This window comes from Octodon degus, unplaced genomic scaffold, assembly GCF_000260255.1.
Source record: "Octodon degus isolate 3935 unplaced genomic scaffold, OctDeg1.0 scaffold00002, whole genome shotgun sequence".
NCBI classification, from domain to species: domain Eukaryota; kingdom Metazoa; phylum Chordata; class Mammalia; order Rodentia; family Octodontidae; genus Octodon; species Octodon degus.
Genome location: NW_004524578.1, coordinates 5,768,853 through 5,785,559, shown reverse-complemented (window position 1 = coordinate 5,785,559; position 16,707 = coordinate 5,768,853). Strand labels below are relative to the sequence as shown.

Sequence of the window (16,707 nt, the reverse complement as noted above, 5' to 3'; positions counted from 1 at the left end):
GAGGGTAGACTGGCAGTGCAGAAGCGCAGGCCTGACATAGCTGGAGGGTAGACTGGCAGTGCAGAAACACGGGTCAGAGTTGGTGTTACAGCACTCAGCCAGAACTCTGCACGACCTGGGCTGGAGACTGCGGCCGGGTTTCCATGCTGTGGTGTTGGAGAGAACGCCTCACATGCCTTTCCTGTGGAGGCCTTCTACTAGTTAGATGAGGCCCACCTGTAGGGAAGGTCATCTGTGTAACTCAGAGTCTACTGGTTTAAATATTAAGCATAATTGAAAAAAAAAAAAACCTTCACAGAAGCATCCAGATGGGTGTTTGACTACACAGTTGGGTGGTAAAGCCTAACCAGCTTGCCATGTACGATTAAGTGTCACAGGCATCTTTAAGGTCTTACTTAAATCACCAGGATATTTTGAGGTACCTACAAAAGCTCCAGAGGCCCAGTGGTGCTTCCTGTGTGCTTGAGTGAAGTTTTGCTGTAACAGATACTATAGTGTGTGTTTGGGTTTTGTCATGGTGGCCTCTCTCTTCCATACAATTAGGCCCTGACAGTGAAGGAGGTCACCAGTCCGAGGAGTCCGGAGACCTCGCTTGGAAGCTGAGCTGTTACTGCTCTTAACACTGTGACAGGTCGTGTAACTGGGCTGAATTGTATGCCACCGAAGTTCATGCGGTTTGATCTAGTTATCATCCCCATTGTACAGGAGGAACTGAAGTATAGGAAGGTTGGAAACTGGGCCAAGATCTCACAGCAGAACTGGGATTTGAATTTGATCTTTGAGAGGGGAGGCACTGGGAATTGAACTCAGAAGAACCTCATGTTTGCCCGGCAGGTGCCATGCCACTGAGCTATAGCCTCAGCCCTAGGATTTGGATTCTAGCGATCTGGCTCCACCTCTTTGTTTTTGTACTATACAGTTAGCTGCTAATTGGATCACTATTTAGCATGAAGAAATTTTAAAATAATAGCCATGAATGCAAATTTAAATATTCTTCAGCATTCTGAACAAGATACTTCTGAAACATGTATGCATATCTATATCTTTTTCAGTGTGTGCAGTGAAACACTTGAAAGAATGTAGATCTAGCTGTTCACTATGGTTAGCTTAGAAGGGAGGACTTGAAAATTATGAGGTGGTCAGGTAGGGAAATGTCTCAGCCTGTTTTGTGTTTCTGTAATAAAAGACCCAAGACTACCTGCTTGATGGCAAGCGGTCTATTCAGCGTGCAGTTGTGGAAACTGAAGAGCAGGGCTGTGGTGCCTGCTTGGCTATGGAAAGGTCCTGAAGTAAGCCTTCCAGAGCTGGGAGGACAAGTGGAAGAGATCCCACATGAGACGGGAACCGGGGACCCGGGAAGGGCTGGCCTTGGTCCTCCGTAGCAAGCCTTCCATTGGAAGTGGTCGCCTGCCGCCAGGCCTCACTCCCCATGCAATGGCCATAATCCACGCCTGTGTGCAGCCTCCTTGTCCACTGCCACCTGGGACCGAGCTGCTGCATGCAGAGCTCGGGGCAAATCACACGGACACCACAGCTGGGGCATGGGGCAGGCCTTGGTCTAGTGAGGAGTTCACAGAATTGAAAAATATGTGTATTTGGAGAGGTTCTTTAAGCGTGCTTTGCCTAAAATCTTTACAGCTTAGAAAGGGAAAGATTGTTAGAGAAAAATGTTTTTAATTAATTAACATTTTTAAACAGCCACATAAAAGCATGTGTAATGCGACCTCATTTTTTTCAATTATGAACAAAAACGTGTGTGAGTGTATATAAGTACACATATATGCATATGCACACAGTCATGTATTTGGATAATTTTACATGTGAAAGATACACACCAAAATAATAGTGGTTTCCTTCAATAAATGTTAAATTTTTGCAACTGCTCTTGATTTAAAAATTGAAAATATTTTAATTATTAAAACATTAGTAGAACAGTGGTTTCTTGTAAGAAATACTTCCTTTTTAAAAAACATTTATTTTTTAAATCATTTATTTATTTGGTGGTACAGGGTCTTGCTATGCAGCTCAGACTCAGGAATCCTCCTGCCTCAGCCTCCCCAATGCTGGGATTACAGGTGTGTGCCACAATGCCCCATTTCAGGGCTGGCACAGCACGCCTGATGTTCCAGGACCCACACAGCATGCGGTACCAGGGATCAAACTCAGGTCCTTGCTCCTGCCAGGCAGGCACTTAGACCACTGAGCTATCTCCCCAGCCCAAGAAATACTTTCAAGTCCTTCCAGATAGCTCCGAAGAGCACCTTCTCTCGGTGTACCTAGTCAGCAGAAACGCTCTGCACATGTGCTGCAGGCAGGATGCTGTGGCAGGCAGGATAAGTCACTGTGGGCCTCCCGGCAGGCCCAAGCTTGGGTTTAGACAGCTTGGTCTTCCAGGCCCATGTGGTCCCGTGACATCTCCGATGTCTGGGTTACTGTGGTAACTGGGCAGAGAGGCCCGTGTGTCAGTGTACACACAGCGCTGCCTTGCTGTTCCAGCCACCTTTCATCTTTCAGGACAGTGTGGTACTCCCTTCTCCCACCCACTAGTGGCTTACTTAATGACCTTTCCTGTGTAGTTTTTATCTGGTTTAAGTTAAGAAATGCTTCAGGTTTCCGTACCCTTGTTTCAGTGATACTAAAATTATTTCCATATTCATTTGAGGTTTATATTTTTTTCTAGCAGCAGCCTATTCGGTTAATACCATCTTAAGGAGATTTCCATTGTTGACAGGTAAAATATTCTTCAGCAAATTTAAGTAAGTTATTCTTAACTATTTCATCTTTATTAAATCATTCGGAAAGCATGTATTGACCATTCACTGTGCTGTGCTTTATATTGAGTCCTGGGAATTTTCCTATAACCAAATCACTTAATTCTTTTCACGTATATATTTCATTTCCAGAATCTGGGGCAGGGACAGATAAACATGTGTATGACATTTAGGCCTCTTAATCACATAAAGACTCTCCGTATGAGAAAGTCATTATTGACCTAAATGCAACCAGCAGATACATGTTATATTCGATTCCTCGCTCATAAGTTAATATGTACACAGACTCAAGATTTCTTCTCATCAGCCCTGCCGTATAAATATTATTTTTCTTTTGGCTTGAATTTCTGTATGAGTCAAAGATATGCTTTTTATTTTTAACCAGGAAACACATTTGCAGGGAAAATTCCACATTTCATATGATATTTGTGGGCTCCCGTATGTGCCAACAGCATTGTGATTTGTTCTTTTAAAGAGCGATAGTATTTCTGTATTTTAAAACCAAGCTCAAATGCTCTTTCTCCTGCCTCCCCTGTAAATATGCTCAGAGAGTCTAAAGCCACAAACACGCTGTCTGGTGCTCTTTGTGGAATTTATCACCATCTTTTTCTTCCCTGAAGAGCTTATTGCTTAAATGTTTCTCCCCCAAAATTTTAGGTGCCTGGTGCCTCAGTTGTAGATTTTAAAGGACTCCACTGACACAGATTGCTTCTTTAAAAAAAATTAAAAATAAAAAGATTTGTTTGTTACAGGGTCTAGCTACACAGTTCAGTGATTTCCTGTCTCAGCCTCCCCAGTGCTGGGATTATAGGCATGAGCCACCACGCCTGGTTTCAGGGGTGGCATGGCATGCAGTACCAGGGATCGAACCTGAGTCCTTGTGCTTCCCCAGCAGACACTTAGACCGCCGAGCTATCGCCCCAGCCCACAAATTCATTCTTGAGGCAAGGTTTGGTAGTGGTGCAGCCGCGCGAGTGCAGCCAGTCCTTGGAGGAGTCTACCACGGCAGGAGCAAGCCAGCCCTGGGCGTGCTTTGTGGCCCAGATAGGACGCACAGTTGCTCACCTGGCCCTGGAGCACAGTTACGTAGTGAATGGGGATCCTGGGCTTCGTGCTTCAGGGAGAATAAATCGCATCGTTATGGACTTGGTTTCTTTTGCTTAGAAGCTTTGATTTAAAAACAAAAAGCAAAATATAAGACTTAATGGTTGTAGTAAGTGTATCTCTTCTAAGAGTGATTTGCATAATTATCTTTTTAAAAAAGTGAAACAGTTACAGTTCCCGCGCTAATCCCCCCAAATGCATGAGCTGTTAAAGATCACTTACTGACTGAAGTTCATTTCATTTGTGAGTTACACGAATGTGAACACGAAATTACCTGAACTCAGGTTCTAACCAGCTTTAGCTTTGAAACCGGGAAGGAACAAGTGAAAATGTGTATCATTTCTTGAATGAAGAAAAAAATTTCAAGCCAGCATGGAAGCACGTGGGCATAATGGCAGGTACTCAGGCGGCTGTGCACGCTTGAGGCTGGCCACGGCAGCGTAGCGAGACCCTGCCTCAGAATAAAAGCACTTGGCGGGGCCGCGCGGCATGGTGAGGCCCTGGTTCAGTCCCCAGACACCAGGAGAAGAGGGAGGTTTCAAGAGTTGTTTTGGCCCTTTCACTTGTTATCATTTGACAGCTAGTTTTTCATCTTCATCAGTCAGATTTACCCATATTCGCTTTAGGAAAGGCTTTGTGCCCTGAGGAGCCTTGGCCTGTGCCGGGGTCACGAAGCCCTTCTGGCTCCGTTCCGCGTCGCTGATGGGCTGCTGCTCAGCCGGCGGCGTCAGAGCCGTCTCGATTCTGTAGCCCCGTCAGTCACCCTGCTTTCTCTCGCACTGCTGCTTCTGCTGTGTCCTTCTCTGAAAAGGTGGTGGTAGGTATTCTCAGGTGTACTTTGCCAGTTCAGAATAAGTATATTTTTGTCTCTAGAACAACTTTTTGGATTTTTTTTTTAAATTGCATTTAGCTACAGACTAATTGGAGAAAGCTGACGTCTTAATATGTTGAGTTTTTAATCTATGAGTAGAGTGTATTTCACAACTTAGGTCCCTTTTCATGTCTTTACCCGCAACCTGTAATTGCCAGCGTACATATCATTAAGTGCTTTGTTGTATTTATGTATTTCAGTTCCAGGGTTGGCACAGCATGTGGTACTGGGGATCGAACTTGGGACCTTGGCCTTGCCAGGCAGGTGCTTGTGCTGCCAAGCTGTCTTCCCGGTCCGAGATGTATTCTTTAAATTTCCATGTATTCACTGTTAGTTTAGTAAATGTGATTTTTTTTTGTATTTATATCTCTTTTATTTCAAAGAGAATAAAAACAATTAAAATGATACAGAATTTCAAAACAAGATGATAGGAAATTAACAGTAGTTGTTCTGTTGCATATTGATATCCTCAAAATAGTTGCTCAGAGTACCAGGTATAGGTGAGCAAAGTTGATCAGACGGTTAAGCATTAACTGACAGAATTTAGAGGTACAATTATCTTAGCTGATATACATATTCCCTTCTTTCTTAAAGGAGAGAACTGGGACGGAGAAAGGAGAAAGGTCTTTTTACCTGGTGTGCTGTAAGTCGTTCAGCAGTTCTAAGAGTGATTTTGTGGATAAGTTTCTCAGCATGTCAAGGCACCTGCGGATCATTTTCTTCTTCCCCCCATGTCTGGGGCCTCCACTTTCTTTTGCCCGCTCACAGGGGTTGGAACTCCTGGTCGTACGCTGAGCCGACTCGGGTTGTGAGAGTGGACATTCGTTCCTTTTCCCAGTCTTTGTGCGAAAACATTCACTACTCACTGGAATGTTGCTGGAAGGTTTTTAAGTATGTTCTCTTTATCAAATTGAGGAAGATCTCTGCAGTTCGCTCAGAGTTTTTATGATGAATCAAAGTTGTACTTTCTTGTGTCTTTTCTGAGCCCATTCGGAAGATTGTGTTTTGTCTTCATTAGCCTGTTACAGGTTGTCAGGTCAGAACCAGCCTTACGCCCCATGGAAGGTCCCCACTCGATCATGATGTATAATTATTTTTATACTTTTCTATAATTTGTTTATACTTTATTGAATATTCTTTCACTTATACACATGAAAGACAGTGGTCTATAGTTTTTTGTTGTTGTCTGATTTTGAAATCAGGATAATGCTGGTCTCATAAACTAAGTTAAAAAGCGTTCCTCTTCAGTCTTTTAAAGGATATTGTATAAAAATTCCTTTTGATACTTCTTTAAATGTTTATTAAAATTCTTCAGTGAAATCATTTGGGAATGGAAACTTTTTCCTTTTTTAAATTTTTAATTAATTTCTTTAATGGTTATAGGACTGTTGAATTACTATTTCATTTATTTTAAGGTTGAATTTTGGTAGTTTGTGGTTTCCAAGCAATTGGTTTATTTCTGTATTGACAAATTTATGAGTATGAGGTTGTACATATGATTCCTTTATACCTTTTTAATAGCTGCAGGATCTATAGCTCATTTCCAATATTAACTTTAACTTTGTTGTTCTTGCTAAAGACATTAGTTGTGTCAATCTCAGTCCTAGTGATGCTTTCAGTTGCGTTGCTGTCTGCTGCCTTTCTGTCCTTCTGAGTACTCTGGGCTTATTATGCCACACTGTTCCCACTTCCCTCCGCCTTTGCTCTGCTCCTTCTGGAGTGGGCAGGGGTAGTTCTAGCGTCTCCTCTCATGAGCTACAGACCCACTGAGTCATGGCCTCTGTCACCCATTCCCAAGTGCTACAGTGGCCCAGCAAATCCACAGGCCTCGGAGAAGCATCCTCGTTGGTCTCATCTGACCTTCCATGTGTTCTCATTGGCCACGTTACTCGCTAGCTCCCTGTTACCACAGCCTGGCAAGTTCCTGTGACTCACCAGTTAGAACATTGTCTCTTCTGGGAGCAGACCTGCAGTGACCCCAGGACCAGGCCGCCCCTTCGCTCTGTGGTCCCATAGGTGATGAGTGTTGGTGGCGGTGGGTGCTGCCTTCCCTTGCAGGTAGCCATGCCCACAGAAAGCCACTGAAATACTTTGGGGTAAGGGAATGCCGGCTTTCTTAGAAGATGGAAGTGACTGTTTCTGATGTGAAGAAATGTTCAGAGACATCAGCAGTCAAGGTTCTTAGTTGGCTGTCTCTCCAAGAGCTCCCATTGCAGGTTCTACTCCTGCGTTCCCCACCAGGACTTTAGCTGATTGTCCAAGACCTCGCGTGAATGGGTCTTTACTTGGTGTGTAACTGCAGCCTCTTTATTAAGGCCCAACTCATGTCCTTCAGAGTCTTATAAAATAACAGTTCCTTTAAAAACAACATAGAAACTTTCGAAGAGCTACCCGTGCCTTGAGATTTCAGAGCACTGAGCTTCTTTGCTTTCTGTCTTCCTTTCTTGTTTGCCTTCTTATTTTTCTCATCACTGAGACAACTACCTGACCCCAGAGTGAGAGGAGGAGAGGTGTATTTCATCTCCCAGTCTGTAAGTTTCAGTGCATGATTGTCTGGCTCCAGGGCAGGGCAGAATAGCGGAGAGGCATCACGGAGGAAAACCAGCTCGTGGCAGGCAGAAGGCAGTGAGCTGCAAGTGGGCAGCAAGCAGGGAACAGCGAACAGGAACCCTCTTTCTGTCCCTTGTATGTTATCCTTAGGGTGGGCAGCGCTCACGCCAGGGGTGGGACACCCTTAGTCCTACCCAGCACCATGCCCAACCAATCAGTGGACTGATTTAGTAACCACACAGTTGTAATCCCAGCATTACTCCCCTCCCCTTCTCCCTCTCCCTCTCTCTCGTTCCTTCTCCCTCTCTCCCTCTCTCTGTCTTCAGCATAGTCACAGCCTGGATTCCCCATGATGCCTGGGCTGCAGGGAAAGCCAGAGACAGGGTTAAGTGGTGGAAACAGAAACCGTTAGTAGACCATTCTCCGCTCGGGGACGCGCCGTGACTGGGCACCCAAAGGCAGGAGCTGCCAGGGCGCGTCAGGGCCCTGAGCAGCTCACGGCTGGCCATGCACGGGCTTCCAGCCCAGAGCTTGGGACGGCCTCATGCGGTTCTCTTCTTGGGAGACCCTTGAACTGTATTAGCAGATTTGGGAATTATTTTCACCAACAGTCTACGCAAATACATTTGTAGAAGACATTTTGTAAAATTATGTTGTTTAAGATCTCTGTGCCGGGGAAATGGCTCAGTGGAATAAGCACTTCCCTGGCAAGCACAAGGGCCTGAGTTCAGTCCCTGGTTCCACGACAGAAAAAAAAAGATCTCTAGAATATGTATGTTCTAACTAAATTGGTGGCATTTTCTGTTGTATGATTTGTATAACGTACTTTAAATTCTGTGATTACAATGTGAGTTCTACTAAGCAAAATTCAAAACATGAGTTAGAAAAAGCTGTTTTTCCCCCTTACAGCTCTGTTAGGAGCAGAATGTCACCCGAACTCCACTCATAAAGTAGGCGCACATACTTCATTCTGTGCTCAGTCTGAAAAGGAAATTGGCATTTCTGTAATGCAATCTGTAAAGCCTCCCTAATGATTGATTTTAACAAAGAAAGTCTCTACTGAAACGAACCCAGAGACACGATGTTTTTCTGGGGGTACTAAGGAGGGAATCCAGGGCCTTCCTACTGAGCTACTCTTTAGTCCTTTTAAAATTTTCACTCTTATTATTGAAACTGACCTACTAATCGTTTTTGAAACTGTCTCATTGCTATTTGTTTCTCAAAATTATTTTAAAAAATTTTTTACTCTTAAGATAGCATTGCCAGGGTGGGCCTGCAGCTCAGTAGACTAAAGTACCTGCTTAGGCAGAGCACAGAGGCAGGGCTTCAGTCCCTGGCCTGCTGTGCTGGCCCCACCCCTGGGGCGTGCTGAGGCGATTGAGACCGGGCATGGTGGCGTGCACCTGTAATCCCAGTGCTTGGGAGGCTGAAAACAGGATCACTACAAGTCAGATCTACATAGAGAGACCCTTTAGACCTGTAGACCCTGCCCTAAATACAGGGGGGAAAAAATGTTGCCAGATTGTTCAGGCTGGGGCCAAACTTGCAATCTTCTTGCCTGTCTGCCTAGAGTGCTAGGATTGTAGCACGTGGCACCAGGCCCCAGGCCACCCTTTTGAATTTTTAAGACAGGGCCTTGCTAATCTGACCAACTGAACCGAAACTTCTGATCCTTCTACCTGAGCTCTTAGAATTCTGGGATTATAGATGTACATCACCATGCCTAGTTTAGAGACTGTGTGTGTGTGCGTGCACGTACGCGCGTGCACGTGCTCTGTTACTGGTGATGGAACCCAGGGCTTGGCACGAACCTCTGTACCCACTGCCTTAGCATTGAACCTTTTATTTTTTTCAAGGCACGGTCTCACCAAGTAACTAAATTGCCCCGGCCGAGCTTGACGCTCCTGCCTCGGCCTCCTGCAGTGCTGATGCTGCAGCGCACACCACCAAGTGCAGCTTCGGGGGCTTACTCTTGAGCTAGTAACAAATGTTCTTCTCTCTTTTCTCTCCCCTTGCAGGACGACAGCGGTTAGTTTTGTGGCCTACTGCTGTTCCACCCAGTGTCTGCGGACTTTTGACCTGCTGAGTTGATGAGTCTCCGGAGCGGCGCCAGCCTGACACTGTGGCCACCTCCCTGCATGTCAGGCACTGTGTGTGGCAGGCAGGAGAGTCCTGTGGGCCAGGACGGGTTCCATCCATCCTGTCCTGTGCAGACGGGGACACGAGAACTCTCCGGAAGCGTTGTGGTTGGTCATCACAGCTGAAAGGCCTCAAATACATTCTCCCCCAAAATTAAGGACGTTTTGTCTTCTGTGGTTTCTTTTTATGTGTGTCTCGTATATAAACTATTCAGTTCGATGAGCCTTCCCACATCTAATTTAAAGCAAGTTGCTGTTCCCTGAAGAACTCTAATTTGATAATCTACCCACATTAACCTGTGAACAGCATACCTTCCGTGACACTTCAGTGAAACTTCTCTCTTTCCCCAGAGAATTATTTTCCAGCGAGATTTCTCTCCATGGTTTCTCCAGTGGAAACTTGTCGGTTTTTAGTGTTTCAGCAGGCTCAGGCCTCGGTCCTTTCGCTTAGCTGGGCGGGGCACCCGAGCTGGCAAGGCCCCAGCACACACGCCCTCTGGAAAGTACAATCTTGTTTACAAGTTTTGCAATGTATTAAGAGGCTCTGGAGAGAAGTATTAAAAGCAAAAAAGTTGATCGTGAAATACGCTCTTTTGAAAAATTAGAGAAAACTTAAATTTTGAATTGTTAAATTTCCTGCTAAGACTTTTTTCATATACATGAAGAATATTTGATTTTTTTAAAGACCCGAGTCTTTTTCTTTCTAGATGTATTTTCTACAAAATAAGGGAGAGAAAACTCATGCCAAAATAAGACCTGCCCTGTTCTTGTTAGATGGGCTTACAGATTCAGTTCGTACTGACTGAAGTGCCCTAAGCATGCGAGAAGCTGCCTTTATGGTTTTTACGAGAGACTCTAAGCCCCAGCTGTGCCCTTTGGCTCATATACCTGGTGTGTGCGGTTGTCCCCTTGTTGGTCCCTAGGGCGCGCGCTGTTGTGCAGGTAGCACAGGGAACATCCAGAGAAAGCAGGGCCATGTTCAGCCTTGGGATTTCACAGAAATACAAAAAGTCCACGAACAGCCTGTGAACCTCCCCCTCCGGAGACACCCCCTTCATGGGAGAGTCACGTATTCGCTCTTCCTTTCAAAGGATGGCATTTCACTGTTACTTCGCTGCCAGATGTTCATCTGCTTGCTGTGAAGTGAGTCTTCTACTTTAAAAAAAATGGCTAGTGATACAGTTTATATAAGGCAGGAAGGACTGAAAGAGCCAGAAGGGGTTGCTTGGTGGAAGAGATTATTTTCAAAAATGTTCAGATGTCCAGAATGTGGTTGGTGGCATTTGATTAGCTGCCCTAACTGTAGCACTGGGCTCTGGTGGTGCCAGAAATCCTCCAGAGTTACGGACACATGTGTGATCTTCAGCCGCACGCCTGCTGCCCGGAAAGCAGACTCCACACGGACTGGGGCAGACAGAGTTCCCGTGTGCTCCTACTGCATCGCACTGTTCACTTCCTCCGTCTCTTTCATAGCTTGATCTGCTCGGCCTTAACATTTCAAAGGCCTGGAGTATAATAGGAACTGAAGATCTATGTCCAAATGGACCACTTCTTTCATCCTTTGGAACAATTGAAGTTCTGATCTAGCCCCTCCATGTATATAAGTTGGCGGGGGACCAGTGTGGCATGAAGCTTCACAAATGTGCTTCGGGCCTAAGTGACTGCTACCTTGCCATTAAAGTGGCAGCAACCGTATTGTTGCATCTTCCTGTTTCACCTTCCACCATCGTGTCTTCAAATGGAGCTGTGAAATGTGCTAACCTGACATTCAGGAATTCTTGTTGAGATAACTTGTAAATGTTAACTTTGTTTGAAATTTTGTAAAGGTGCTTGTACTCCAGGCATCCTCTCTCTCTGCACGTGTGATGAGCAGGTGAACAGCTGCAGTGGGCTGGCTGGGTGGCCGGCCTCTGGGCAGTCTCTGCTTGAAGCCTGGGTGCGACACCTGGGCTTGCTTGATGAGGACTGGAACTTAAACCATGGCTGGGTGCTATTCATGGAAATGGTGTGTGAGATTCACTGGCGTCGTTCTCAAACTTTTGATACTATAAAGGAGTGTTGTTGACTACAGAAAACTTGCCTGTGTGCTGTGTATTTGGCTTGTGTCCAAAGCTTTGCCAAAACAAATCTTAAATCCAGCCGGCAGCCCTCCCTTCCTTCTCCCCTTTATTTCCTTTTTTTCTGTCGATTTCTCTTTTTGCCTGTCCTGGTGCTTGGACCAGGGCCTAGTGCGTACTAGGCAAATCCCCTCACATGGAGCTGCACATCCCCACCCCTCTGTGTACTTTTGTTGAGCAGCCATTTTCTGGGTAGAAAAATACTTCACAAAATAGTCATAATGGGAGAAAAGGGATCTACTGCAAAATCAAGAGTCTGTTCAGAGTGAGGTCGCATCAGTGAGCTCCTGTGTGCGTGGTTAGAGGTAAGTTTCAAAATCCAGGACAGCCTCACTCATAGTACAGGGCGCAAGAGTCTGTTACAGTTTAGATCAGGAGTGAGCCCCAGAATTCTCATGTACTCAGAGGTTTTGGAGCCGGAGATATAGCTCAGTGGCTTAAGTAGTGGCAAGTCTACACTCCTGAATTTGATCCCTGGTACCAAAAAGGTGGAGCTTTCGGAAGGTAAATGGATCGTGGGGGCCCTGTACTTATCAGTGGGTTAATTCACTGATGAAACCACAGAAAAAGGAAGGGCAGGTCACTGGGTGTGGCCTCGAGTGTGCCTCCCTCAGTCCCTTTCCTGCCCACCATGGTGTGACCACTGTCCTCTGCCCCCTGCCTTCGAGCCAGCTGACCATGTGCCCAGCATTCACAAGAACCTTTCCTCCTCAGCTAGTTGAATGTCCGTCTCAATTGTTTCACGTTAAGTATTAAAGGAAAAAAAGTCCTTGACAGCAGTTAGTTTATAGGCTCTGCATGTAATTTTTCTTAAAATATGTGCCATTTCATAATCTTTGGGAGCTTCAAAGACAACTTTTAACATTACTAATTGTAAAGTTAGATTTCTCCATCCTGAATTGAATTTGACATTCTTATTTCTACTATAAAAAACGTAAACGCAATACATCACCTTAGCAGAAATCATAACATTTTATTCAGATGATTTATGAAAATGGATTCCTGACTGGGCCAGCACTAATGCAATCTGATATAATTAAATATGGACATGGAAATTCATTTCATAGACTCAAACATTGTCTTACAGAATCTCATTTAGAAGTTCTTCACATAACCATGGCCATATTGTTTTGATTTTAGTTTGAGATTTTCGTTTACCTGTTTGGTACTAATGAGGCTCTGTTGCATTTCTCCACGAACCCAGTGAGTCTGGCCTTGCCTTCAGAGAGGATTTTTACGAAGTCTGTACACTTGAAAATCACCTATAAAGATCACTCAGGTCTCCTTGTCCTACCCAGGAAGTGCCCCACATGTCATCAGGTACTAGACCTGAAAGAGGTGCAGGTGTCTCTTCCAGGAAAGGGATTGACTGTTGCCAAGGGACTGTTAACGCTCAGGTAGGAAAAGTGTGTGCCTTGCAGCCTAAGATGTGCTCTTTGAAGCTCCATTCTACGGTGCCTTGCTCTTCAGAGGTAGAGAGGCCCTGACAGCCCAGTGTGGCCAGGCAGAAGGTGGAGCTTTTGGAGATGATTTCTGTCTGTTCCTAGGAGATTTCCGAGGACTGTAAGGGGGTTTCCCACGGTAGAGTGAGGCTTGTCTGTGCTATCCATGCTAAAGACTACTAGTTTCTCATAGCAATACAACTTACATGTGTGCAACATGAAGATTGCCTAAGACTGAATCTGCCTCCTGAGAAATTAGGGCAAGCTTTGCAGTGTGTTCACTGTCTACAATTCATGCTCTGTCCAGCTTGGTTGCATATTTGTAGAATAATTGCTGTTTATAGAGCGCTTGACCTTGAACTATGTGAATGCTCAGAAATGTCAACAGTGTTTTTTTTTTTTTTTTTTTTTTTTAATTCAGTTCATTTGAAAAAGAGGCATTCATTAAGGCCAGTGAAAGTAGTGGAGAAAGGAGCTCTGAAAACTGTCCATCCCCCATTGAGCAAGAAAAATTTTGGCCCAAAATGTCAGAATTAATGGTTTTTTTTTTTTTTTCCGCAGCTCTGGAAATTACAAAAGCTTCAGCAATCTGAGCAGTATTTCTTCAAGAAAAGTGGCTGGATCTGGTATGGACGCTGAGCTTTGTAATGTTTTAACTTGCCCTATTTCTTTCCCACCTTCCATCTCTGCTATATCCTTGAACACCGACAATACACAAAGAAGGTGAAAAGCAGTGGCCTGGAAACCAGAGGAGGAAAAATGGGGTTGAGATTCCTTCAAAGCCTCCTCACCAGAGAGTGGTCATTTGACCTGTCTGGTGGTTCCCTGGAAGATTCCGCTCCCAAGACTCCCCTTACTTGATTGGAGCTTGCCTGGTGTGAAAATTTTTCCTCAGGAAAATTTGCTGGATAAGTCTCAGAGATAAGTGATTACTATAGGGCTGGCTGAGGCAGTGGGTAACCCTTGGAGCAAACAGTAAGTTTCTAACCAAAACCTTGGCAAGCTGGGGAAGGACACCTCTGTAGGTGTTTTTAAAGGCCCTGGCCTTTACAGGGGGATTAGATGGGTTTGCACATATGTAGAACTTCACACATGCCAGGAGTTGTACTCTTGCTGGGATTGTCCTAATTGCATGCTAAATGCTGGCATTAAATTGACCTTGAGATTCTGCACAGAGAATGAAGCCAAAGGCAGGGCTGTCACCTCCCTGAGTGAGCATGGAGAGAGTTCCAGTCCTCAGAGCCCTCGGCACTGACGGGATGACTGCTCGTCTCAGGTACAGAAGCCTCTGTCCAGTCATTACCTTGTCACTAAGCTATCTGAGTAGAGACTTCAGTGTCATACATTACAAAGAGTGTCATCCTTACTCATGTAGTTCAGAAAGTCACGAGAACAAAGCAAACAAGCTGGCAAGTATGGCAGACCCTTAGGGTGGTAAGTGAAGATGATTGGCAGAGCTTTGTTCTTTACAAAGTCCAGTTTTACAGAGTCACACACACACACACACACACACACCCCACAGTATGAGTCATAGGAAGAAACAAAATACACAGGGAAAAATAAATCAGTAGATGCTGCTAAGGCATTCCAGACATTGGACTTCCAGACAAAAACTTTAGCTATTTTAAATATGCCTAAAGAACTAAAGAAAAAAGCTGAGAAGATAAAAAGATGAGGTCTAGCAACATAGAAAATAAAAAGATATTATGCAAAAACCATTTTTAAATTCTGAATTTGCACAGTAACAAGTGAAAAATTAACAGGTGATTAACAGATTGGAACAGAAAAAAAGCAATCAACAAACATATAATAGGCCAATTGGTTTATCCAGTCTGAAATACAGAAAAAAAATAAAATTGAACAGAGCTTCAGAGACCTGTGGTGCCATGTGCAGCATACCAACTTGTATATATATAATTCAATTCATAGGAAAGAAAAAGGCATTTAAATAGTCTTTAGTCCAAGTAGGGAACACAAATCCATGACTGTGCACATAGCCATACTGTCCAGGCACAGGGAGAGAATCCTGGAAACAAGGAAGAAGTGACTTCTATACAACAGGCCCTCATTAAAAGCCATGGAGGATGGAAGGAGATCAGGATATATTCAAAGAGCTAAAAGTAAATAGCCATCAAATATTAATTCAATACCCAGCAAAACTATCCTTCAAAAAAAAGATAAATGAGTGCACTCCCAGTTGAACAACAGTAGATTCACCAGTGGCGAGTCTTTTACAAGAAATAATAGTCCATCAGGCTGAAATGGAAGCATAACAGCAACTCAAACCTACATGAAGAAATAGACACCAATATGTTCAATTGTGGGTAAATACATGGTAGCACATTTGTTCTCAAGTCTTTTCCTCTTAAGAGGCAACTGTGTAAAACAATAATTACAAATCTGTGACAAGGGGCACAGGATAAGCACGTGTGACAACCACACAAAGGGAGGGTGAAGGAACAAATTTACATAGAAACATTTTTTTTTTAAATTCAGTTGATTTATTCCGAACAGGTCATAAATTTAAGATGTTAATTATCACAAGAGACTACTAAGAAATATCTTTAATGTATATATAGTAAAAGCTACAATAAGGGAACTAGTTGGCACAGAATAAAAATAGTAACTCAAGAAAATGCCTAGAAAGAAAGTACAAATAGAGGAATAAAGACAAAAGGCATAGAAAATAAAGTGACAGGTTAAAAGCCAACCATATAATTACATTAAATGTAAATGGATTAAAAAACTCTAATTAAAGGGCAGACATGGGAAAATGGATTAATATCACAGTCCAGATGTCTATAGAAGACACATTTTTCTTCTCAGTACTGGGGAAAAAACCCAAGGCCTTTTGCGCTGAGCTACATCACCATCTCATTTTTTACTGGGGATAGATGGCACTAAATTGCCCGCACTAGGCACAAACGTGTGATCCTGGTCACCCTTTCAGGACTGGGCCTACAGGCACACTATCACCATGCCCAGCTGTGAATCGTATTTTATTTTTATTTTTTGGTGGAACTGGAGATTGAACTCAGGCCATTGCACTTGCCAGGGAAACGCTTATTCCACTGAGCCATTTCCCCGGCCCCTGTGAATCATATTTTGAATGTAATGAGAAATATATGTTTATAGTCAAAGGTGAAAAAACTATTATACAAAAATAGACCTAGAGTAAATACCAGACAAAATAGTCTGCATCTTTAGATGAAAATTGCTACTACAGACAAAGACATTACATAACTAGAGGATCAGTCGATCACGAAGTGATAATGTCCATATAATGCCCATATGTATACCTAATAACAGAGGCCCAAGATACATGAAGCAAAAACAGTTGGAAGGTGAATAGACAATTCAGCAATAACCATTGTTCATCTCAATGCCTCACTTGAAGTAATGGATATGTGAACAGAAGTACAGGCCAAGTAGACTTGGCACACAACTTAGAACACTCCACCCAACAACAGCAAAATGTACATTTTCCTAGAGGGCACATGAAGTGTTGCGGGGGATAGAAATTACACGCATGCTGTCTGGACAGAGTGGAATGAGATTACCAGTCGGTAGCAAGGAAATTGGGAAATGCACAAATATGTGGAAGTTAAGCAATACAATCCCAATTAACCCAATGGTCACAGGAGAAATCTGAAAGTTCCTTGAGATTAATTAAAGTGAAGACAAAACAAATCCTAATTTAGGAGATACAGCTGA

The 16,707-nt window shown here is 43.9% G+C and overlaps 1 protein-coding gene across 4 annotated transcripts in view; it reads left to right on the top strand.

Annotated features, from left to right (window-relative positions):
• Positions 1 to 10,079, top strand: part of Lrrc28 (leucine rich repeat containing 28) — a 148,533-nt gene extending 138,454 nt beyond the window's left edge. For all 4 annotated transcript variants that reach the window (XM_004623259.2, XM_023709980.1, XM_023709981.1 and 1 more), the window contains one exon: positions 9,315 to 10,079. In XM_004623259.2, the coding sequence (XP_004623316.2) occupies positions 9,315 to 9,387 (73 nt within the window). In that variant the 3' untranslated portion in view covers positions 9,388 to 10,079. The remainder of the gene's footprint in view (positions 1 to 9,314) is intronic.
• The last annotated feature ends 6,628 nt before the right edge of the window (positions 10,080 to 16,707 follow it).